Source organism: Psammomys obesus, unplaced genomic scaffold (assembly GCF_907164565.1).
Source record: "Psammomys obesus unplaced genomic scaffold, mPsaObe1.curated_primary_1811, whole genome shotgun sequence".
Taxonomy (NCBI): Eukaryota; Metazoa; Chordata; class Mammalia; order Rodentia; family Muridae; genus Psammomys; species Psammomys obesus.
In genome coordinates, this window is record NW_026587216.1 from 34,794,382 (window position 1) to 34,820,341 (window position 25,960).

The 25,960-nt window shown below is 45.9% G+C and overlaps 1 protein-coding gene across 3 annotated transcripts in view; it reads left to right on the plus strand.

The window, feature by feature from the left end:
• Lyn (LYN proto-oncogene, Src family tyrosine kinase) overlaps window positions 1–25,960 on the plus strand; it is a 117,124-nt gene that overhangs the window by 88,790 nt on the left and 2,374 nt on the right. For all 3 annotated transcript variants that reach the window (XM_055603256.1, XM_055603257.1, XM_055603259.1), the window contains exons 11-12: window positions 17,360–17,513; window positions 19,471–19,602. In XM_055603256.1, coding sequence (XP_055459231.1) covers window positions 17,360–17,513; window positions 19,471–19,602 — 286 coding nt within the window. The remainder of the gene's footprint in view (window positions 1–17,359; window positions 17,514–19,470; window positions 19,603–25,960) is intronic.

Here is a 25,960-nt window from a genome sequence, read left to right on the forward strand (position 1 = left end):
CAGAGAAAAACAAAGAGTGGCTTTGTTTTACATCCTCCCTGGCATAAAGAACACCAGGAAGAATGAGAAATTATAAAGGAGCTGTTTGAAACTGAAGCATGGTGGGGGAGGTGCCCAGTGGAACAGGTGTTTTCTCTCCGGCCTTTCTCGGCCTTTCCCGGCCTTTCCCTTGGCACCGAGTGCCACCTTGATTCTGGAATTGACATGGTGAAGGCACGCTTCTCTACAAAATTGTGATTCGTAGTTGGCGGAAAAATTTCCAGCTGCTTCTCCAAGTATGTTTAACCATTTCCTGGGTCATGCTCTACGGTACGGAGCCAAGCCCTTGTTCCTTTAAGATATGACTACTGGCACAAAAGTGTTTCTTGGCCCAGTTTTTCTTGGGGCATTCCTACACTGGGGAGGAATGCAGTCCTCCTGCTGACTGTAGACCTCTGCTTCATCCCCAGACCCTCGACCCCCTTGAAGCCCTCACCATCAGACTGCTTGCTGCGGTTGTCGCCGCCGCCCCCCCCCTCCCCCGCTGCATCCCTCACAGTGACACACAGCTCTGGCTCACTAGCTGACTCTAAGCACACCTCCCATTGTTCCCAGCAATCCTCACCTTCAAACTCAGGCCTGTTTCTTGACTTCCTGCCCTCCAGCATTCTGTCTTGTCTCCTCACTGAGCATCTGTGCAGTGATAGCGCCCCATCGTACCTTTGGTCCCTCTCTGTCTCTAAGGTTCTACCTCAGTTTTAGCATCACTCCAGTTCTTCCAGCCACTCACATCTTATTTGTCCCCACACCTCATATTCATTACAGTTTCTTCACTTTGTATCGCCCCTGTACCTCCCTCCCTCCTCCCCTCTCAATCCCACCCTCCCTCTTCCCCACCCGAGTCCCTCTCCCAGCCCACTTATAAGGGAGGTCTTCCTCCCCTTCCCTCTGATCCTAGTCTATGAGGTTTCATCAGGACTGGCTGCATTGTCTTCCTCTGTGGCCTGGTAAGGCTGCTCCCCCCCTCAGGGGGAGGTGATCAAAGAGCAGGCCAATCAGTTCCTGTCAGAGACAGTCCCTATCCCCATTACTAGGGAACCCACTTGAATACTGAACTGCCATAGGCTACCTCTGTGCAGGGGTTCCAGGCCATCTCCATGAGTGGTCCTTGGCTGGAGTATTAGTGTCAGAAAAGACCCCTGTGCCCAGACTTTTTCGATCTGTTGCTTTTCCCCACACCTTATATTCATTTTCATATTCATTCTCTCTTTTCTGGTGTTACACATACCCCTGTGCTGTCCCTTCTTGGTAAAATCATTCCCAGCCTTCTGCAGAGTCAGCTCTTCACCTCATTGAACCTTAACCTCAGCTGTGTGCTAATATGACAGCTGGCTTTTTGCACTCAGGATTCAGGACCGCTCATCCACATGCCCAGCGACCCCACTACAGTTTCCAAGCCCATATCCTTTCATTGAGTCCTGGCCAACAATGTTTCTTCTTCAGCCATACACCTGCCCACCCCCTCGGGGCTCTCAGTGGACCACCTGACTGGACCTTTCCCTCAGAGCCTCCTCGTCCAGCCTCGGGGTGCCTGAATTGATATACTGTGTTACTCATTGAGCCCGAGCCTTGCCTGGTGTTTTCAGACGTTGTTCTGGAAGTTCTGTTTTAGTCTTGTTCTTCATTCCTGTGAAAGGGACATAGGAACCATAATAACACTTCCCCCTTTCCCCTTCCTCTCCAGTCACTTCTGCCTTAGGGCTCCTTCTCCCCTTACCTCAAATGGCCTGAGGATCTGTACCCACCTCTCCAGATACCCCCTTTCTTTTTTCACCTGAAGCCACCATCACCCTAGCCAAGGTGTTAGGTCATCAGCTACTCCTGGATGCTGAGTGCACCTCATCCCCTCCCTCTCACCTCACTGGCCATCTTTCAAGCATTTAGACTTGGAATGTTCCAGAATTCAAGCCTGCTGCTTCCCTTTTTCTCTACATTCATCTCCTCGGTGATCCCACGGAAATCATTGTATTCCTGAGGCAGCTACTCAGCTTAAAATGATGGAAATTTATCCTCTACTTACACCAGAGTCACAAGTCTAGATAAAGTTATCAAAAGGGCTGGCTTGCTCTACAGCCCTAGGGAAAAATCTTGCCTTGCCTCTTCCCGTTTCTGGTGCCTCCTGGTACCCCTGGTTTGAGGCAGGGTTCTGTAAGCCCTGCCCACCCCTACCCCCTGTCTTTGTCCAGCCTTCTCTGCAGGAGAAGCAAAGCCTCCCTCTGTTGTTTCCTTAAAGGGCCACCAGGCATTAGACACAGGGTCTGTCCTGAGCCGAGGTTGGCATCTCATCTCAAGATCTTTAACTTATTAAATCTCCAAAGATTCTATTTACAACAGTGGTTGCTACTTCATAACTGTAATTGTGCTACCGTGATGAATTGTAACATAAATATCTGTTTTCACAAGACCCCTGTAAAAGGGTCCTTCCACCTCCAACCTCCCACACCCCACTCTGCAAGGGGTGATGACCCTCAAGTTGAGAACCACTGATTTACAGGATTATGCTGTTTACATTCTGAGAAACTGTAATTTGGGGGCACTGAAGATCTAGCAACACTGTGTCTACCTCTGAGAACATTGTAGCTCTTCTTTCTAGCCCCATGGGCTCTCCAGTCCACTGCCTTCTTGGCTTCTGCGCACAGATGTGTGTTAGTCACGTGGCACTGACCACGCCCAGCCGAGTGCCTTTCCTTCCTGCTCTGGAACCATTCCCATTCACAGGCTCATCCCCCTCACTGTTTGCAGTCCCTAGAGTTGCCAAGCCCCAAACCCTGATGCTCTCCTCACTCTTTCACTCACCCCATCTTGCACAGGTAACCTAAAAGGCTACCTCCACCACCTTACCCTTCTTGATAATTTACAGAATAACTGTGTGGCTGGTCTTTGCTTCCAGATTCTCTGCTCCTGAAACCTCTGGTCACTGGCCAGAGCACTGTAGGATGACAAGAGTAGAGTCATATCTTGCTTGGAGCCCTCAAGAGCATCAGTCAGGACATGCTGAGCCCTGATAAAGGCTATTGGTCTGCCGTTTTTCTGCTACTTATATGGAAATCCATGCTTCAGGGTTTTATGTTTCTTATTCCAAGTTTCATCTTAAGTGCTCGTTTAAATCTACGTATAACTGGTCTGGTTATCTGTAATTCAGGACTAGCCACAGGTATCCTTTGGGCTGTTGGGAAGTTGCTGAGTGGTCCTTTTTAGGCTGTCCTGTCAGAGGTACAGGTCTCTTCCTCTCCAAGGCGTGTCTGCTGGAAGAACTAGACTTTTGTCATACTCTTGAGTCAGGGAAGACCAGAAGTCATCTGCCCAATGCAGTGGGCTCGGGCAAATTCTAACTGGTAAGTACACCATCTCTCCAGTGTCATTCCAGCCTCTATCCCCTCCTGCTTCCATGTTTGTAAGGAAAAGCTGGAGTGGTGGAGGGGACGCCTTTCCAGGCTCCATCCATAAACACAGATTATTTTGAAAACTCACTTCAAAGAGGGTGAAATCTAAAGATGACCCTGAATCTGTTTCAGGTTTATTTGGAATTTATTAGATCTTGTTGCAAACTTCCTTGAAGTTCATCATAGGCTGAGTGAGTTAGCAAGTTCTTGCAGAGCATAGCTTAACCACTTGAAAGGTGCTATGCCTGAGATCTGTTTCCTTCATTCCTGGCTTTGTGTCTGTTTGCCAAATTTTTGCTTTCTGTCTCTTACTTTCTTTACTAGGAATTAAACATGGCCAGACGTGGTGGTGCACACATTTAACCCAGCACTCAGAGAGCAGAGACAGGCAGATCTCTGTGACTTTGAAGCCAGCCTGACTACAAAGAGAATTCCAAGACAGCCATAACTGTTACACAGAGAAATTCTGTCTCAAAACAGAGAGAGAGAGAGAGAGAGAGGAAAGAAAGAGAGAGAGAGAGAGAGGAAAGAAAGAGAGAGAGAGAGAGAGAGAGAGAAAGGAAGGAAGGAAGGAAGGAAGGAAGGAAGGAAGGAAGGAAGGAAGGAAGGAAGGAAGGAAGGAAGGAAACATTAATAGATAAGAGCTGTTTCTAGTAGACCAACAGGATGGGGCTTGTAGGCAGGAAGGACTGTATCAGCAGACAGATGGATGGGTGAATGGATGAATAAATGTTGTTCTCTTACTCCCACCTCAGAAGGACCTTGACCTTCAGTCCTTTGATACACTAAGATGGAGCCACCATAGTTCAGTGGCAAAACTATTGGGTTCAATCCAACAACAACAATAATGATAAGTGGGCTATAGCTGGGATACAAATGAATGTATAAAATTATTTAAAAATGAAAAAAAAAGAGAACATAAGAAAAAAAAAACAGCTATTCATTGCCTCCTCCACAGGACACATAGCTTCCCTGTAAGTCAGTAGAAACCCATCAAAAAAGCAAAAACAAAAACAATAATGATAACAACAACATGCACATAGTGAGGGTACCACGAGCATTCTAGGGAAGCTACAGTGACCAGAATTCCAAAGTATACCCCAAGCTCTTTCTTAAAGTCCTAACTCTGATGCGATTTTGTAAGAACGAACAGCCTAGCGACTAACACTGGAAATCCTTCCAAGCTAATATAACATGAAACAAGTGTCCATGCTTTAGAAGGTTCTGGGAATATATGTTCAGAATTTTTATTAATTAAAATAACATTTTAGTCTGGTCTGGGGTTGTAGGAAGGTAAAAGGAACTTTTATTCCTGTGTTTCAGTTGTTGTCATGGAGGCTTACTGCCTCAGTCTGCTAACCTAGGCCTAGTCCTCCATACAATCTAACGTAGGTCTACAATGTTTTCAGCCTCTGAAACTTACTTCTTAATAAGCTCACCCTTTCTTGTTCTTACTAAACTTTGGGCTAGCTGGTTCAACTCGGCAGTTCTGCCTCAAACTTCTCTGCCTAACTTACTCAATCTGGCTTCTCTCTCATCCCCTGAATTGCTCTGTTTGGCCTCAAACTAACTCCATCAATCTGCTCTAATCTCCTGGCTCTTTCTCATTCTCTGGATTATTCAGTCTTCACCTGAGTTCTCTCTCTCTCTCTCTCTCTCTCTCTCTCTCTCTCTGCAACCTTTCCTCTACTGTCCCAGTAAAACTGCCTTCTCTCTCTCTTTCTATATTACCCCTTAAGTAGTTTCCCTTTCCTCTCTTCTGGTGAGAGTTGGATGTATCCTATATTCTCAGATCTTTCTCTGATGTGTCACCTTTTCTGCCACTAGAGTAGACATCACTTTTAAACATGGGTGCTTCCTTCTACAAACTGACTTTACCTTCACTCTTTGGGATTAAAGGCATGTACCACTACACCTGGACCTAAGCTTTTCTTTACGTGAAACTTGCTCTATACCAGGCTGGCCTTGAACTCAGGTCTGCTTGTTTCTGTCTCCTGGATTATAGGTGAGTTTATATTTCAACCAGATATGATCTCTTACCAAGCAGCCATATTCCAAATTAAAATTGCTCTGCATAGGAATGGAATCCCAGCTGCTCAGGAGGCTAGGGCAGAAACAGCTCAAATTCCAGGCCAGCCTGGACAAGTTCAAGGTTTGTGTGAGTAATTTACTGAGAGCCTGACTTAAAATTTTTTAAATAATAGTTTTTAAAAGATATAAAGGAGCTGGAGAGATGGTTCAACAGGTAATAGCACTTGTTGCTCTTGCATAGGACTTGGGTTCATTTCCCAGCACTTACATCACAGCTAACAACCTTCTGTTAACTCCTGTTACAGAGGATCAGAGGGCCACTGTGGGAACTGCATATATGTGGTACAAAGACATACAGGAAAAACACCCATACACAAAATATAACAATACATAAATTTTAAGACGTTAAAAATAGGCCTGGAGATTCTGGAATAAAGCTCTATACTTAGGATGTCCAAGGCCATGGGTTCAGTCCCCAGGATCAAAATAATAGTAATATTAAAATGATTATTTCATTATTATGGTATGTTGTTTATTCTTTTTGTTTGTTTGTTTGTTTGTTTGTTTTTTAAAAACGGTTTCTCTGGGTAGCCTTGGCTATCTTAGACTTGAATTGTAGACCAGGCTGCCCTCAAACTCACAGAGATCCACCTGTCTCTACCTCCCAGAGTGCTGGGAGTACAGGCATGTGCCACCGCACCCAGCTAGTGTTGCTTATTCTTGCCCTACATTTTTTATTTAGTTTGGGGGCAATATTTTAGGTACTAGCATTAGTAATGAATAGTGGATATTCTAATTAATGATTGATAATGGATAAGAAGAAAATGAACTGCCTTGTAGTTTATAAGCTAAAATGTTATTTCCCAACTCTTCCTTTCAAACTCTTCCTTTCAAAGGATACATTATGTCCTCCTCTCGTGGATGGAATTGTGTAACTTCATCAATGACTGTATTTTGGGTACTTTCCATATCAGCTCTGAGGGATCTTTGCACATCTGTTAGTCAGTTTAGCATCCTCCTTTGGCTGTGTTGTGGTTTCCCTAGTTCACTCAGTGGCCTCCTCTGTGGTGGTGTTATGATTTCTGTAGTCACATCTTTATTCTTAGACAGTGTTGTTGCTTTTTAGGGTATTTTTGTTCAGGTTGGATTTGGGTTTGTAACTGTTGCAAACATGGATGGTGATATGTGAAGGCCTCTTAACACAGGTTTGTGAAGTATGTTTGAAGGATAAGTCCTTGATTGTAGATCTTCCACTCCCAAAGTGTGCGTTCATTTTTAATTTGGGTAGCTCTTCATAAAAGTCTTAAAAATGTGGGAGTATCTTTTTATATACTTTCTTGCCCAAACTAAGTGTTGCTATTAATTCTTTCTCTTTTAAAATCATTCAATGTGTATGTGTGTGTGGGGACCTGTGTACCTATATATATACCACACGTGGGCAGTGTCCGCAGAGGCCAGAGGATGGCAGCAGATCCCAGGAGGTGGAATTACAGGAGGTTGAAGGCTGGGTGCAGGTGCTGCGAACCACAACTGGGTCTCTACAAGCGCAGCAAGTGTTCCTAACCACCGAGAAACCTCTCTAGACTTGTCTAATTTCTTACTTCATTATTACAGTTTCTGTCTATTTTCTGTGTATGACGCCAGGAGTCTCTTCTTCCGTTTATTCATTGCAGACAGTTTATTTTTCTGGGAACTTCTTGAGTAGCTTCTTTTCTTATCTCCCTGCCTCCGGTCCTTCACATCCTACTCTGCTTTAAATCATGCCACATTCAATGCACTGTTGCATTGGTAGATATTTAACTGAATGCTTTGGTTTTGTTTTTTTGGTTTTTTTTCATTTGTTATTAAAATTCTGTAAGAGTGTGTATACCTATTACAAGGCAAGCTCTTCCCGGGAGCGTGACACCATCGTGCCGCATTTCCTTAGCATTCACCCAGAGACAGCACTTGGGCCGCGCCTAGTCCCCCACTGCTGACGCAGCAGTGCGGAGCAAATCTGCACAAGGCTCTGCTGAGCTGTGCTTCCTGTGATAGAGCCCAGGACCAGAGGGCAGGATTGGAGGGTGGGCATCTTAATGCTCCTCAAAGTCATAGCTCGTTCCCACTGAGCATTTTTGGCAGTGGGTTGAGGGGATCGTCTCTTGTTTGGTAACATCAGGAGTCACCTATTGGGCTGGGGCCCGTTCCACGGCAGGAGCAGTCTTGACCGCAGGAGCACACAGTGGCCAGCGGCATCACTGTCATTTGCCCCCTCGCTGGAATAAGTGGACAGCCGCTTCTTTCTCCTTGCTGAGTGGTCTCTGCTCATTAGGCCAGGGTTGGGACATTTCCACCATTGTTGGGGCACTGAAAGAGTTCCAGCACGTCTGCCGCTTCCTGCCTTATCCTGCCTGTACTGAAGCGGCAAGTCCTGAACCCGTGGCAGCCAGCCTGCGTACCCCCAGGCCCTCCCCAGCCCGTGTGCCTGAGGCCAGCTGTGCCCACTTGGCTTCCCACCTGGCTTCTCAGCCATGATCTCTAGCGTTTATCGTTTCACTATTAAAAGCCCAATGGTGATTTTAGTCATTTTCCTATCGATACAGTGCAGGGCTGAGGACGAAAGTGGCAGAGCACATACTCAGCATGTGCAGGGCTCTGGGCTCAGCACCCTGCCGCACATGCACACACAAAGGGTTCAAAGATGATACTGCAGTCACCATAGTAATTATAAATATACATATTTACAAAGTAATAATTATCTCCCATAGACTCAAGACAACTGATTTCCAAATCTCTGCTGCACCCTCCCAGTATTGAGCTCTGAGATGCTGTTGGTAATCTTCCCATTTCCTGCTAAGCCCTAACAGTGCATAACACTGTGGAACACTTTATTTGAAGTGTGTTGTTACTCTGTGTGTGTGTGTGTGTGTGTGTGTGTGTGGTGGGGTGTATGTGGCTATCGGTACGTATATGCCATATCATTTGTCTGGAGGTCAGAGGACAGCTTTCTAGAGCCTGTTTTCCTTCTGCCCTGTTGACACGGGATCTCTCCTGCTCTTCCTGCCAAGCTGTTTACTGCAAGGTAGCAGGCCTACAAACTTCCAGATGATCTCCACGCCTTCCTTCCCTTCCTTTCTACCTCCCTTCCCCCATCCATTTATCTATGCATGTCTGTCTGTCTGTCTGTCTGTGTGTGTTAAACTCAGGTGGGCAGTCTTGCAGCAAGGGCTTTTATCCACTGAGCCATCTTCCTGACGCATTTTCAGCTTTGAGATTGGACTGAGGGAAGGGGAAGAGATGCTTCAGCAATTTCTGCCTGGTCCCGCCCTGCTGTTCAGGGCTTCCACGCGGCCTGGGCCCCAGCGGTCCCGCCACTCTCTATTCATTGCTGGCATCAAGCACTTCCACGCTGCTAAAAGCCACCGAGTCTTTCGTTTAACACTCTGTAACTAACTCCCCCTATTCCCCTTTGCCCAGCCTGCTAGCCATCATTCTACTTCCTGCAGCTCTGGATTTGATGGTTTAAAGCTCCTAACTGGTTTCATTTAGATTAGTATCTGCCAGGTTCACTCACACTGTAACGTGTACCAAGTTTCCTTCCTTTTGTTGCCTGAATAATAGTCCATGGTACGAACACACTACATTTTGTTCATCTGTTCAACCATCAGTGGATATCTGGGTTGCTGTCGTGAACAATGCTTCTCTGAACATGGTTGTTCGAGTATTTCTCAAGTCCTATAATGGCTTCTTGTGTTATGTGTGTGTGTTCACATGTGTGCCTGAAGGGTCAGAGATAGACCTCATTTTTGAGGCAGGGTCTCATGGAAACACACTAGTTTAAATACAGTCAATCGTTTGGTGGAGCCACCTCTGGAAAGCTTGGTCCCTGAGGGATTCTTGCCTGTTTTGGCTGGTTACATCGCGACCAGCCACAGAAGCAGCTTTGCATGGCTGTGTTCCCTTCTCAGCCCTCATCCTCAGCTCTGAGGACAGGCTCACAGACTTTGGGTTTTGCCTTGGTTGAGTTTTAAATGGTCTCCTCTTCTTCTTTCTCTTCCTCTCCTTTATTTGTGCTGCCAACTTGGTGGACACTGTTTTTAAGGGCAGAAGCCAGTGTGAATAAAGGGGGAGCCCATTAGACGTGGACTCAACTCCTGGTCTTCCTTGGAGGAGACCCTCTCTGGACTCTGGCTCCTGTTCCTTAGCATGAATAGCGCCTGTTGTGTGGGCTAGTCTCAACGCTTGTAACGGGCTAGCGGTGTCAGGGCAAGGAGAGGTTATCAGATGACAGCGATTGTCATCACCACCATCATCAACATCAAATCATAGATAATTATTTCTAGCTGTGTTTTCTTGGGAAATACAGATACTAACATTTCCAAGGTAGTCTGCTATATCCACACACAGAGAAAATGAAAGTGTCAATACCAGTGACTGGGCTTTTTGAACCATGCTTCCGCCACCCACATTATAGATTGCAATGTAGGCACCCAGGATAGGGGAATCGATGACGATTCCTGTGTATTGTTTCTGTGGTAATTGAGTGCCAGAAGACAAGTGCTGCCCTGTTGGGAACATGGAGAAATGTGGATCCTTGTTTTGCTTTGTTTGTAAACTCTGTTCTCTCTTCTGATCATTACACACTTCTCCCTGTAAAAATACTTCAGAGAATGCGCTGTGTATCAGTTGCTACTCACTTTTCCCCTCTGCCTTACAAATGTCTTACTCCAAGGGCTCCTGCTGCCTTGGTATAGAGTTCGCTATCTGAACCGTTTCCTCAGCTGCAGGAAGAGGAAGCAAGTGGCATTCTAGAGAGTGAGGTGACTTGCCCCATGGAGCAGGTGAGGGAGCAGGGTAGCTGGTCCCTTCTTCCCCTGCCCTCTGGTGGCTTCTTGTTTAGTATCTCTCTCTGCTTGTCTGGATGACTGATATATTACCACAACCTATTCTAAGGCTTCCGACTTCTCTTTTAGGCTGGAATTTCCTGGGGGGAGAATTTAGCTTTGCTTGAGTGATCACATTGGGCCCTTATGGGGTGCCTTGATTCCTGTTTCCTTGAGTCTGCTGACTCCGTGGTGAGTGTTTCTCAGCAGCAACACCAAACAAACAAACAAAACCTTTCACCTGGGGTTTGCTGATGTTCCCAAAAGCTGTGGTGTTTAGAATGGACAGAGACACCGGAGCAGTAGTTCTGGAGCCAGGTCACCTGTGTGGCACTTGTGTATCTGCTCAAAGCATCAGGAAGTTTCGTGGTGACAGCTAAGCCAGTGTCTGTGAACACATGAGGGACAAGGTGAGGAACTGAATCCCTGATCCATCTCATGGTGGGAGCTAGCTGAAAGCCTGACTATGTGCAGTGCTGGAGTTGACCAGTTTCTCACAGGGAGGCAGATGACCGACTTGGGAACAGTGACCACCAGGAAGTAAGTCACCCACAAGGAGAATTATTTGAGCTCTGGGTGGGTTTGCAGACACAGTTGACATTTCCCACAAAGGATAAATTTCCCCAGAAAGAAGGCCCCTTGGGTGTCACTGCACGGCTAAAGGTTCTCCACAGAGACGTAGCTGTGCTCTGAGTGCTAAGTATGCACAGTGGTGATGTGAAACCCAAGTTCACCGGCAGGGAGGGACCAGTGCGGCCTTCCTCAGAGAGACCCTGGCACCGTGTAAAGGGGGCCTGGCGAGACAGCTCACAACGTGCACCCCTTGTTTGGGGACTAGGAAGACAAGCTTTTTACATAAGTGTTCTTAGTGGTTGGGAAATTTATGTGAGCAGGCCCAAAAAAAGTTCTTCTAAAATCTTTAGTCCGGTTTAACATTCCTGATGGTGTATCCTATGAGAAAATTATTTGCAAAGTAATAAAGCCCTGGAATTTATATTCTGTCTCTATCCTGTCCACCATAAATGTGTATGTACATGGAAGGCTCTATGTCTGTTAACTGCAGGAAAATGACAGAGAAAGAGCTGCCGTGCTGCAAGGACCACTTAGTGTTTAATAAAAAAAAAAAAAAAAAAAAAAAAAAAAAAAAAAAAAAAAAAAAAAAACAAACAAAAAAAAAAAAAACACCACAAAGTGGTGTGCACTACAATGCTGTGTCAGCCACAGGCTGTCCATACAACCATGGTCACAGATTATATCAACTAGTGATGATGTCACCACCTTAGCTTATGGAAGTATAGCACATGATGCTTGAGCAGTATTAAAATTACTTAATGATGGTTTTTTCAGAATGGATCCTTGTTGCTAAGCAATGTAACTATGAAGCTATAAATATACTAAAACATTAAAACAGGGTAGCAGTCCATAGTGGCTTCTGGGAGTCTGACCAAGGCCTAAGATCCACTGCTGACCCAGCTCACCTTACAGCCCCTGTCTTAGGGTTTCTATTGCTGCAACATAAGCAAAAAGCAAATTGTGGGGAGGAAAGGGTTTGTTTGGCTTATAGATCCAGATTATAGCCCACTGTTGGAGGAAGTCAGGACAGGATCTCAAGCAGGGCTGGAACCTGGAGGCAGGAACTGATGCAAAGGCCATAGAGGGTGCTGTTTGCTGGCTTGCTTTTCCCTGGCTTTCTTAGCCTGCTTTTTTTTTTTTTTTTTTTTTTGATTTATTTATTGTGTATAGAATGTTGTGTCTGCATGTTTGCCTGTATGCCAGAAGAGGGCACCAGATCTCATTATAGATGGTTGTGAGCCACCATGTTGTTGCTGGGAATTGAACCTCAGGACCTCTAGGAAGAACAGCCAGTGCTCTTAACCTCTGAGCCATCTCTCCAGCCCCCTTACCATGCTTTCTTATAGAACCCAGAACCATTAGCCCAGGGGATGGCACCGCCCACCATGGTCTGCGCCCTCCTCCATTGATCACTAATTAAGAAAATGCTTTACAGCTGGATCTCATGGAGGCCTTTCCTCAACTGAGGCTCCTTCCTCTCTGACACAAAACCAACCAGTACAGCACCCCAAACTGAGTCTCCACTTGCAAGAAGCAGTACTTGTTTTCTGCCTGCTGCAGCTCCTTAAATGACTTCTTAGAGGCAGACACTTCCTGTCTCTGACAAGCGTGCTTGGCCAGACCTTTGGCTCTGGGCTCCAGACCTGTGGTTGTGGCGGGGAAAGCCATTCAGCTGATTGGTGGTTGAAGAGATTCAGCTGGTTGGCTCTCAGTTGAGGAAAGTCAGCTGACTAATGAATAAGACAGCATCCCTGAAGCTGCTCTTCTTTCCCAAGATGCATTAGAGAGGTTGCATTGCAGGACTCACATTTCCTGACAGTGCAAGTCTGTTTAGCAGCTCACAAGACAAGGCTGTCCTTCACCCTAGGTAGCATCGTTATTTCCTTCTGTGGCTAGGTTGCTAGGCTGGTGTGGGCCTTGTGGTTCATGGTTCTCTGCCTTGCCGGCTAGCTCTGCTCTTTTCCCCAAGAGAGCGGCATACCCGGCAAAGGTGTGTTTCACAGCATTAGCTTCCGTCATAAACATTTTTTAAGTGAAAGTCACGATGCTGGACAGGGTGTGGTCACAGAGCATGGTTGTCATGTACCTCCATGGGCTTCCTTCACTGTGGTGTCTTTTGGAGTCTTACTCTCTCTAAGCTTCATTTTGCATGTGTTCAGCAGAAGTAAAACCTGCCTGGTGCTTGTTATTAGGGTCAAACATGAATTAAGCCTAATGGTTGTAAAACACTGTAAATGCCTGACTAGGGGGTCATTAGTATCTCCCTCACCACCTATTTGTCCTTGTCATCATCTTTGTCATCATCATCATCGTCATCGTCATCTACCTACATAACACAACAAAACCATTTCCTAGTCAAACAGATCCTTTCTCACTAGGACGTGACATCTCCTGTAGCTGCTACACTGGTGGCTTTTCTGAGGTCGGGACACAGGGAATGAGAGGCTAGAGCTCTTCTTTCTTAGGATCCGTGGAGACAACCCTGACTTGGATTGATGTATTTATCTGATGGTTCTTCATGTGGTGCCAAAGGCTAAGTGTCCTAAAAGAGAAAAAAGGTATCCTATGAATGAAGTGTCGCTCCTAGACTAGACCAGGAGGAGACGGCTCTGGTTTCTTCCTGATGCTATCAAATAGAGCCAGATTGGCTCTAAAGATTGGTTGGTTTGTTTGTTTGTTTGTTTGTTTGTTTTTAGAGGACAATGAAAGTGCATCACAGTAGAGATAGGGGCTAAAGAGAGGGAACTGATTTTCCAAAAAAGAGCAGTTGTGATGCTTGGGAGCCTTTCACTTTTCTGGGGCGTCTGCTATTTAGTCGGCTCAGCTAGCACTATCATTTAGAGTCTCATCTCAACACCCACATCAATGTTTACAAGCTGAGCTCAGGAAAGTACTCTGCCTGGACTAGAAAGCCAAAGCCAACAGGGCTTGTTGTTCGAGACTGTCACTGTGTCAGAGTATCACTTCACAACACTTTCAGCAGGTGCCTCTCTTGAGTAGATGTGATAGGACCCCTCCCGGAAAGTTCCTGCAATGTTCAGAAAATGAGCTGACCTTGGGGATCCATGACAGAGCATGAGGGTGAGCTGAGTCCTCACTGTCTGGGCTGCTGCTCATAGCTGTGTATCCTGCACAGGACTCTAGTTAACTGTACTTCAGGCCTGAGTTGGGATTTTAGCCAGCTTCAGCTTCTTTGCACTCCTAGCCCATGTTCTATAATGACTACACTGTTAGCTAGGTAAGTGTGTACGACCTAGCATTTTTAAAAGGCTCAGTTACCAAGGAGAACTGGCGAGAGGCTCAGACAGCATCAGCCGTGACCATGCTATTGTCTGTGTCTCTTGGGGGCTCTGGAAACAGCCTCTGGCTCACTGCATCTCACTGTCTCCTTAAGCCCATACATTCCAGCCAGCTGCAGGACAACTGCCTGTCCCCTTTTTTCTACTTAGTCCCAGCATGCTCTGCACTCTCCCCGGCTGTAGTGGCCCTTCCTAGTAAGGCTGGTTGAGGTTGGTGTGCCAGCAAACAAAGAGAAATCAAGGCCTGACTCCTACCTCCCAAGCTCTGCTCCAGTCCCTCATATTACATCACCCTCTGCCCTCTATCTCATGCCCCACTGGTCTGGGTGCAGAGTCTTCTAGAGGAAGTCATGCATGCCAGCATGTCCTCACCAAGGCTGTCATTCTCCCCCACCTTCTGTGGACTTCCTATCGAAGCTATTTTGAATATTTCCAGAGAAGGGCATGCATCTTCTGAGTGCCTAGGGCCACTGACAGTGGAGGAAAGCAGAGACCACCCAGTCATTGCTCTCCAGACCAGCCTCACACTTTCCCTTGGCCACCACCTGGTTCCTGCTTTGTTTGCTTAACAACTGTCACATTTGTACAGTGCCTTACAAGGTCAGGCTCCCGTGACATTGTGCTTTGAACTATGTCTAGAGCTGGCTGCAGGCAGTACCTACAGCTCACCTGTGCCCAGGGTTGTACACGTTTGGAGAGGACACAAGAAACGGGCACATGGGTGGAGTTGAGGAGCTGTATTAGCTGTGCCCTGGGAGGCACACATGCACACACCTGGAATGGCCACACGAAAGCGCATGGTAGAGTGGGGAGCCGTGGAGATGCACACGTTGGAGAAGGCGGCCTGCTACTAAGGCTTCTCAAAGAAGTACCCTCTCAGCTGAGACCTGGAGAATGAGTGAGTCGTGTAAGAGGGGAGTGAATGCTCCATGGAGAGGTTTGAGGCTCTCCATGGAGAGCCTCCCAGGAGGCTGTGGAGTAGTCATGGGGGTGGAGAATGGGAGGCAGGAGGAGGAAGCAGAGCTTGGTCCCGTGGAAACTTAGTAGCATTGTTAAAGCATTTGGACAGTGTTCCTTGGTGCCCAAAGGGAGTAAAATTCTGGGCTGACTGTTCTCCACAGAAATGACACCTGCCAAATCCTGTGTGCTGCCAGTGTAGCTTCCTGGTGCTATTAAGACCTTAGCACAGTTTTCTGAGGGAGATTGGTGACAGCAGTGAAAGTTCCACCAGATAAAGAGTTAGGATAGGAAAGATACACAGTGCGGCTTTTTGCCTTGGAGGTGTTTATTATCCAGTTGCCATGACAACAGTAAACACCCCGAACAGAATAAAAACAATGACCAAGCTATAACCCTTAGCAGCAAGTGGTGCTTGTACAAACCAACGCTGTAGGACGGGGAAGAGGAGTTAGAGAAGGACTTGGGTAACTCTGGAAGGAGAACCAGGATGCGGCCAGGAGGGGAAGGGAGTGCTAAAGAGTAGCTCCTTTGCTGAGCAGTGGAGGAGGGGAGGGGCTTAGATGGGGTTCACCATGAGGTAATGAGGGTGTTGCTGAAGGTAATGGGGGAGTCAGGTCCTCCCGGATGATCTGCTGTAGTTCAAGACAGAATTTGGCAGAATCGATTCAATCTGTTGAGAAGGAATTCTAATTAGAGGCGACTTCCTCTCTTACACACTCCTGTGCACGAACATAAACACACATACGTACACACACAAACAGGCATACATACAAAGAGAAAAGCTCACACATAAAGACATACCTACACAAACAGAAAAACACACACATACACACATGTACACACAAACACACACACAAAGAGACAAACACACACACACACATTTGTCCTTCCTTCTCCCTGGCTGTATAATTTGGCAGTACAATCCTTTAACTGATTTTGGAGCTGTGACACATTTCCTACCAGCACTAAGCAGTCCCTTTCCCTGTTATTTACTTGAACCCTTTCTTTTTTCCCATGGTCTTACCTTGCTGTCAGAGTACATTCTGTTCATCCTGAGGGACTGTTCGCAGAGGGTCTGGAGAGCTGGCACTACACCTCTTCCTTAGCAAGATCCTCACAGAAAGGATCTTCCAACAGGCACGTCCCTCATGCCCTGTCCCTGGGGCCTTATTAATGTCTTAGCACGTTACTTTCTTCACTTCTATTGTCTTAGTTCTGCTTTCTACCACAAGATACCATAAACTGAATGGCTCAAACAGCAGGAATGGAGAAGGCAGCAACACAGTCAGTGTTGGGCACAGGCCCATTCTCCTTCACAGCCTCTTAATAGCTGTGGCTGCCCAGGGTGGAAGGGCCCAGGAAGTTCCCTGTGGCCTCTTGTGTCACCAAGTCTACCCTGCCCTCCTGACCAAACTGCCAACACATTAAGGATTATACTGAGGGTCTGGGTGTCAACACATGAATTTGGGGGACACAAACATCCAGAGAATAGGAAGTTTCCTCACTTAGAATCTAAGCTGATGACATGTGTGTATCAGTAGACGCAGATTTTACAGGTCTTAAAAAGAGCCTTCTCACTTTTTTTTTTTTTTTGTTTTCTTTTATTTTGGGTTTTGAGGTGTTTTTTGTTTGTTTGTTTGTTTACAACAGGTTTTCTCTGTGTAGCCTTGGCTGTCCTGGACTCACTCGGTAGACCAGGCTGGCCTCAAACTCACAGAGATCCATCTGCCTCTGCCTCCCTTAGTGCCAGGATTACAGGCCACACACTTTTTAAAACGTTGAAATACATTGTTATTTAGAAAACAAAATGCTGACATGGAACTGAAGAAATGGGCCTAAATTCAGTTGCCAGCACTTATGTTGGGCTACACCCAACTACCTGTAACTCTATCTCTAGGGGATCTGATGCTCCCTTCTTGCCTCCAAGAGCACCTGCACTCAGTTTTTACACACACACACACACACACACACACACACACACACAATGGTAAGTAAAATTAAAACCTTTTTTTTTTTTTTTAGTTGCCATCATTAGAGATGTTAGGAGACAGAACAATCAGAATAGTGCGAATGAAAGGATCTCAAAGACTGGGTTGGTTTGTTTTGTTTTTTTTTTGGGGGGGGGGGGTTGGTTGTTAGTTTGTTTATTTTTCTTGATGGCCGGCCAAGACAGCCTACCTAGAATACAAACCTGCCCCCATTCTGTCTGCAGATTGCAGAGGGCATGGCGTACATCGAGCGGAAGAACTACATTCACCGTGACCTGCGAGCCGCTAACGTCCTGGTCTCTGAGTCCCTCATGTGCAAGATTGCAGACTTTGGCCTCGCGAGAGTGATTGAAGATAACGAGTACACAGCGAGAGAAGGTGTGTACGTGTGCCGCTTAGGGGAGGCCATTTTGATGCCAAGTCTGTAACGTACTTTCAGCACCTTTCACCCCCATGCCTGATGCCCTTCCACTCCTCACCACCCTCCTCTGCCACGCATTCATTCTGTCCCACCAACCTTGGTACTGGGGATTAATGAACTAGGGTCTCAGGCTTGCAAGGCAAGAGCTCAAGCATTGAGTTATAGCAGGCTCTTGCTGTGTAACCCAGGCTGACCTCACACTCTAACCCCTGCTGCCTCAGCCTTCCAAGTGCTGGGTTTACAGGTGTGGGCACCGCACTCCCAGCTTTGGATTCCAGTTTGTCAAATTAAGGTTCTTTGTTTACCCATAAGTCGAGTTTCTTCAGTCAATGATAAAGTACACATGTTTTTCTGAACTGCAGAAGTGTTGCAGAACACAGACGAGGGACCTCCGAGGTTCTGCAGCTCTGGTGAGCTCTGCAAGGGGCTTGAGCCAGGATTCAAACCAGCGAATCCAGCTGCAGAGTATATGAGCGAGAACTGAATCCAGTGGTTTAGTGACACCAACAAGCATTGAGTCTTTGAAAAATAGCAGAAAGGCACAAAAACAGTAGAAGAATTTGTTGGGGATTACGTCAAAAAGAAAGCAGTAACACTGAGATGGGCCGGTCTCTGCACCTCTTCCCTCCCCTTGTGCACCTCTTCCTTCCCATCATGCACCTCTTCCCTCCCATCGTTCACCACTGGTCCAGGTCGTCCAGACCTGCTGCAAGAACCTGTGATACTGCCCAGAACACAACAAAGTGTCACACAGCTCTCTTTATTGTTCTTTGTAGGGACAAGCAGTGTTAAGAAGGCACTGCAAAAGAAACCTCATGCAAAGACAGAGTAAAAGCCAGGTTTTCAAGTGATGGCTATGAACCCTTAGCACTTCCACGATGCTGGAATTACGGTCTATGCCGGGTCTTGATTTCTCAAAGGCACCCTGTGTGTTTCCCTGGCTACCTCTGCCTGTTCCTGGTCCCTCCATCTCGCTGGAAACTCATAGGAACCTCATTGCATCACTGTCTCATTCTAAGCAGATAACTGTTTTCAGTCCTCATCATGTAATATGAATTGACAATGGAAGAAGGAAACATGTCATTTGGAGCTCATTTATAATTGCTTGGGCACAGGCTTAGAATTATTTGTCCACAAAAGCATACATGTTTACATATATATATATATATATATATATATATATATATATATATATATATATATATATATATATATATAATTCTGTGCATATATATGCATACATATATAATTATATGTAATTTAGGGTGTGGGTATAGATCAGTGGTCAAGTGTGTATTTAGCATACATGAGGACCTGAGTCTGAATCCCAGCACTAAAAATTAAATAGGTAAATTTAACTGAGATAAAAGATATATCCATGCAAGCTTAGAATAGGCTCATTAAAACAAACAAACAAAAAAACTGAACTGTTTTGTGGAGAGAGATTGGTGGGATAGTTTGTTATGTTTGTTTGGTTTGGAGTTTTGAAATGGGGCCCTGCTTTGCTGTCCGGGTTAGTTTTAAATTCCTCAGACAAAGCGATCCTCCTGCCTCAGCTGAGATTACAGGTGCACACCAGCATGCTCGTCTCTAGATAGACAATTTCAACATATAAGAAACGCGTTTTTGCATTGTACACCATGTCCTTTTTAAAGCTAGGCCAGTTACACTGCCCCCTAGAGGTTCCAGAAGACACTGCTTCTAAGAAAGGGAGGGCCCGGAAGGGAAACACAAGAAAGAGGGAGGTGAGCGAGGTTGAAGGACGTTTGGCGCCATGTCGGCATGTCCATTTTGTTTGTGTACATATCTTTTCTATGCCAAACAAATCCTTGAGTTTCCAAAAACTCAAAGGAGAAAATGACTCATGACCCTTTAGCTTGAGTTCTGACTAAGAGCCCACGTCTTCCTCCTCAGGTGCTAAGTTCCCTATCAAGTGGACGGCTCCAGAGGCCATCAACTTTGGCTGCTTCACTATCAAGTCCGACGTGTGGTCCTTTGGAATTCTCCTGTATGAGATCGTCACCTACGGGAAAATTCCCTACCCAGGTATGGCTTACCCACCTCCTACCCCGGTGTTCCGTGTGAGGAAACCAAGCGCCCTGAAGGCAACAGCCCCCTCTACCCAAGTCTAGTGCTTCCGACAGAGCTTGGGGCTCGTTCCCTTTTGTACAGACCTTGCTAAAAGGTGCTTAGATGCCTCTTCCCCTCTCCCTTACTCTTCCTTCACTGAGTACACCACTCACTGCCTTCTCTGCACTTGGCGCTGCTCTGGGGGTTTAAGCGAGGCAAGTTAGACACTGACGCCCCTCTGCCAAGGCAGGGCTGAAGATGGGGCAGAAAATGTCCAAGAAACCAGGGTCTTCGGTGTCCTCTGCTTGTTGAGAGAACTGAGGTGGTGAAGAGGGTGGCGGGCTCGCTCCCTCTTCGCGAGGCACTGGCTACTGCTCAGCAGTGAAGAGATTCTTCTGATCTTAACTTGATGTCACTGGGGACATTGTTCAGTATCCACACCTGAATCCCACTGCTTCAGGTCCTCCATGCCCTGCCTTGCCCAGAGTCTGTGCTGATAAAGAGAAGGGTCCCTCTCCAATTCCCACTTTCTCCATTAGTGTTGTTCAGTCAAAACTGTGGGAATAAGATGAATGTAAAGTTAAATTTTGGTGTAAAGCTCAGCAGGTAAGGGCACTGTCTGTTTATCCAGAGGACCCACATGGTAGCACACAGCTTTCTACACATCCAGTCCCATGGGATTCAAGACTCTCTCCTGGCCTCAGCAGGCGTGATGCGCAGACATACATGTAGGCAAAACATCCATACACATAAAATTAAAACTGAGAGAAGAAAGTTATAGCTAAATCATTAAAGTTTCTAATTCCCCCATTCCTTTAGAAATACCTGGGCATGTGGACCACACCCAGAGCCAGACAGGGGCAGGTTCTCAACCCGTTCCCTTAGTGGGAGAAACTGGTGGTTAAGAGAGGATGCTCAGCTTGAACGGCGATAAGGGATGCTGGGGGAGCATGGGCTTGGCTACAGGCCAGCAGGAGTTCTTGCAAATAAGGGAGCTGCTGTCTTTACTCAATGATTGTTAGTGGCAGGGACTCAAAGGCATGAGGGAAGCAGACTTGGGACTTGAGAGTTGAGCATCCCACAGGAGGAACAGCTAGCTTTGGACTTGGGCCACAGGAAGGAGACCAGTGTGATTTGGACCTTATTTGATATCTGATGAATGAATAAATGAACAAATGAATGAATACCTCACTCTGGCTCTTTAACCTTTAGATAGTCTCCATATTGTGGGTGAGAAATTGGGAGGCCAGAATGGCAGAGGAAGCAATAGACTCAGGGCCAAAGGGTGACACAGGCCATGGGCCTGGGGTCAGAGTGGTTCCACAGAGCCTTAGCGGCTGCAGGAGAGCCTCCTGTCTCACTCAGCATGAGGGGGAAGCTAGGGAGCCATTGTTGAAGTTAGATATATGTGTGTATCATGTGTGATATGTTACATATGATACTCAGCCAAGGCCTCTGAGGTCAGGAGAAAATTACAGGACCCAGGCTAGTGGTAAAGATGCTTCTAAACTGAGATCAAGTGCCTCCTAATACTTTCCTCTTGCCCAGTGTACTCAATGTCCCATATTTGGAAAGATTCTGAGAGAGAGAGAGAGAGAATACCACAACATAGTATGTGCGTGCATGTGTGTGTGCGCATATATACAGAAACCATTGCTTCATCCATTCCCAACTACTTTGCCTTCTTGGGGACTGGGATGTGAGAACATCAGGAAGTCTGTGTCAACAACCACAAGAGGCCACAACTTTGAAGTGACCAGAGGAACCACTCTTAGCTCCTCAGAGGACATGATTCATAGATGCAAAGAAACAGGCAAACACTGACCAATGAGCCATCTCCACCCTGGCACAAAGCTGCTTTGGAGAGAAGGTCCTTGTGACTGACTTGGCTGAGTCCTTCACTACCCAGAAAAGTACTGGGTGTGTGAGTTAAAGTTTTTTCAAAAGGGCTTTAATAGACTATGTGACTGTTTTTACAGAATAAAAAGGGAAGAAGTGAAATAACAGAGTCATGTATAAAAAGAACATATAGTTATAAAAGACAAAAAAACCCTGAGTGTAATTTACCAAAATGCTATTATCTTTAAGCAAAGAGGTAATAGAGCATATTAATATTTATTCTTGGTGAATTTTGGAAGTTTTCTAACTCTTTACAATTACAGTTTTATTCTTGTCGAAATAATTTATGCACTTTAGAGTCTGGAGAGATGGTTCAGCAGTTAAGAGCGCTGACTGCTCTTCCAAAGACCCCAGGATTGAGTCCCAGCTCTCCCATGGTGGCTCACAGCTGTTTGTAACTCCAGTTTCAGGGGATCCAGTGCTTGGTGCTGGCCTCCAACACACTGCACACACATGGTACACAGACATACATGCAGGCACATAATCCATATACCTAAAATAAAAAAATAAGTCAAGGGAAAAGTATGCCAAACATTAAAAAGCCAAACGTTCTAATAAAAAATTGCCGCTCATGTCCCCACCCGTCAATCTTTTTCAAAGAAATCTGCTCTCAAGAAGTTTGGTTACTTAATGATTTGCAGCTCATAGTTCTAAATGAGGTATTAAACTTTGAATAGAGTGGGAGTTTTTTATTTTACTTATTATTAAATAAAATGGTCACGTGGTCCATAATCAAGAAATAGAGAGCTGTAAAATGAAGCATGACCCTCCCTCTACCCTCATCATACAGTCTCCAGCGTGGACATCCATTCATACACATTTTGAAGCCAGAGACCCATAAAAAAAAGACTAATCAGCTTCTGCCCTCTGCTTGGCGTGGTTCACTTGTCAATAGCATCCTCAAAGCCATCCACAGTGTGACATGTGTCACAAGGTCTGGCTCTTTTTCCTCTTTTCCAGCCTTCCTTCCCCACTCTCTTGCTGGAGTTTTTCCTATTCACCTCGTCCTGGCTCCTCTCTGGTGTCAGAGCAGAAGGCCTGATGCCGGCCATTCATAAAGGAAGTGTGTTGCCTTTGCCTTCAGGAGCTTGCTGCCACGTGCTGAAGAGCTCGTATGGCTTCGCTGCCTGATGGGAAGCAGAAGGGCAAGTAGAGCCGAGGGGATGCCCTCGCTTCTCAAAGCTCTCTCCTGCTGACTAATGGAGGCCCTCAAGAGCAGGCCCCAGCTCCTGTGACAAAGGCATCCATCTTGCTTAACAACTTAGCCCTCTCTTCAGAGCATACCTTACAACATTTTCAGAATAGCATGATTTTGGAGGACACACACAGACACACAGGTCATACACTGTGTTGCACCACCAACGGGGCACAGCCAGGCAGGCTCCAGGAACTGTAGTGTCTGTGGCCACTGCTCTCTTCTGCCTCTGTCAGGTGCTTGCCCCTTCATCTGAAGACTTGCCAGGGTATCTTGCGATGGGCCAACATGCCTGTTGTCCCTTTCTATAGGCACTTTGCTTGCACTTTCTTCCCCTTGGCTCAGGCCATCCCCGCCGCTGACTGCCAGATGTTCCAGAGCTTCATCAAAGGGGAGTTAAAATTTCTGTTTCATGTTCTCTTTTTCACTGTTGTTTGTTTGGGGGTGAGTTATAGGGAAAAGTGGAATGGAAGACAAAAGAGCCTCATTTTTTTTTGTCTTAAGGCCAGAGTTATGGTTATATTTGTATAGGGTTTTATGAAGAAAGGGGAGTCTCTGAGCATGGACCTTCCTTTTGCTTTACTCTTATAAAGAGAAAGTAGGCTTGAAAATAGTACAATTTCATGTACAGATACAATGACGCCTCATGTTCTCTCTGGCTTTTTCTAAGCATGAGTGAATTCAAATTTAAAAATCCTTAAATGATGCTTAGAGAAGACGGTTCGCCTTCTTACAAAGTACATTTCTGGTTCTTCTCCACACCAATACCCTCTTACCCAGAAGGACCATAGTCTGTAATGTTCTATGTTCTTTCTGGGTCCCCTCTCCTGTCATTAGCCTTCAATATATTTTTTTTTAAATCTCTGCACCTCATCTTTATTTCTGTGCTCTTTGACCAGCTTGTAGTTTCTGCCATTTCTTGCTCTCTGAATACCACCTCTCCCTTCTCCAAGTGAGAGCATCTTTCCAACCAGCTTGTATGTCATTTGAGGGCAACTGTCTATGTTAGTTATCTCTGCATACCTCAGAACTTGGTGCTGTCTCATGACCCATGGCGATTAGCAGTAAGCGCTGTGGAAAGAATGAAGGATGCAACATGAAAGGGCTGGAGGCCTCCAGCTAACGGGCTTCTGCATTCCTTAGCCTAGCCACAGACTAAGTAGCAACTACGAATGGAGTATACAGTGGAAGTCTGTCTCCCATCTCCTTCCTTCTGTAAGATTGGTCATATTCATGGCTTGCTTTCTATGTTGGTTCACTCAAGCATAAAAAGATGGGTTTCGCCTTATTCTTTTCTTTCTTATCAAAGCAGATTTCCCTGGCAGGATAAAGCATGCCTGTCCATGGTCTGCAGCATTGAGTGTGTTAGAGTTAAGAGAACATACTAGAATGAGGAAGAAAACATGTACAGGGAGGGCTCAGGAGATCCTACAAAGCTTATCTTCTGTGGGCATCTGACCTTTACGTAACCCAGGATGCTTCAGGAAGGAAGTGAAAGAGATATTCCTAACCAAGCTTGCAAACGCATGGCTCCTTCCACCATGCTGAGTGTTGCCTTCTACCACAAATGGAGAAAAAAGACTGGAGAGATGGGTCGTTGGTAAAGAGCACTACCTGGTCCTCCAGAAGTCAATTTCCAGCACCCGTGTGCTCACAACTGTGTGCGAATTCAGTCCCAGGGAATTTGATACCCCCTTCTGACCTCTTCGGGCAGTGCACAATGAGTTGCCACAGAACATACATTTGGGCAAACACCCATACACATAATAAACAAATGAAATTTTAGAAAAAATATGCAAACTGTTATAAAGCTTATTTGATTCTTTCCATTTAGAGATCAGAGCTCCTGCAAGGCAGGAGCAATCAATCATCCTTCAGAGGTTTATGTCAAGAGAGATTCCTTAGTACCTGTGTTCTATGAAGGCAAGCCAGTGAAGGGCAGGGGTCTCAAAGTATGAGATATTTTTCAATTTTGTATTTGCTAAAAAGGATCTGTCCTACCAAAGAAGGAAACTGAGAATGCATATTGGGCTGGTATGGTTAATTTAAGAGGTCAGTCAAGTCCAATATCGATTTGTATGTATGTTGTCAACTTTTTAGCCAACCTGTGCAGATCTTGTCTGATGGACCTGGTATCTGAGGACCTGAAATAATGGGGCGGATTACAGTCTGATGCTATGTACAATCTTACTTCCGTTTCAGTGTACTTTTATACACAAATGTAACAGAAAGCAATGATCCAAGGAAGGTTGTTTGAGCTCAGAAAAACACGTAAATAAATGCCAATAAGCACACACTAAACATTAACAGAAGCAGCCCTTTCCCAGAGCTTTCTCAGGACAGACCAGTTTAAACACAATTGTCTGGCACATCATATAGATTATATCTGGGGGAGCATGAAAGCAAAACAAAAGGACAGATCCAGATCCAGAATACACTGACTAGATTGGGTTCTAGAGCTGTGTTCTGATATCCAATAAGTAAAATAATATCTTATAAATAGAACACAAATGTTTAACCCAGGGGCCGCAGAGTCAAATCCAGAGGTCAAAATGCACCTGAGGGAAAAGGCCCTCTGCTTTTTTTTTTTTTTTTTCTGGAGCCTCTCTCACAGTTCCTTTGACTGTGTGTGTGTGTGTGTGTGTGTGTGTGTGTGTGTGTGTGTGTGTGTAAGTTATTTCCAGGTGTGTTGGTGCATGTGTGTGGGTATACATGTACACACATGCTTGTAGAGGGCAGAGGACAGCATTGGGGACCATTCTTCAGTGAGGTCAGTTGTTTGAGGCAGAGTCGCTCATTAGCCTGGAATGCACCAAGTAGGCTAGGCTGGATGGCTAGTAAGCCCCAGAGATCTGCTAGTCTTACCTCCACTGTCCCCCAGCCCACACACACATCCCTCCCCACCTTGCTTGGCTTTTTATGTGGGTTCCAGGAATTTAACTCAGTAACTCAGGTCATGATAGCTGTGACGTAGGCCTGCTTTTGCTTTTTCAAAGTGATGTCTTCTCTCCACACATACCTATTCTAAAGCATACTTATTGAGTTGCTTGGAATTCCTTTTCTGTCTTACTTTGCTGAGAAAGGCATACAAAACATTGTCCCCTGAGTGACTTAAACAGCAGAAATTCTACACTATTATGGATGCTGGAAAAAACCCAAGAGAAAAAGTTAGGAAAGTGGATTTCACCTGAGGTCTCTCTCTCTCTCTCTCTCTCTCTCTCTCTCTCTCTCTCTCTCTCT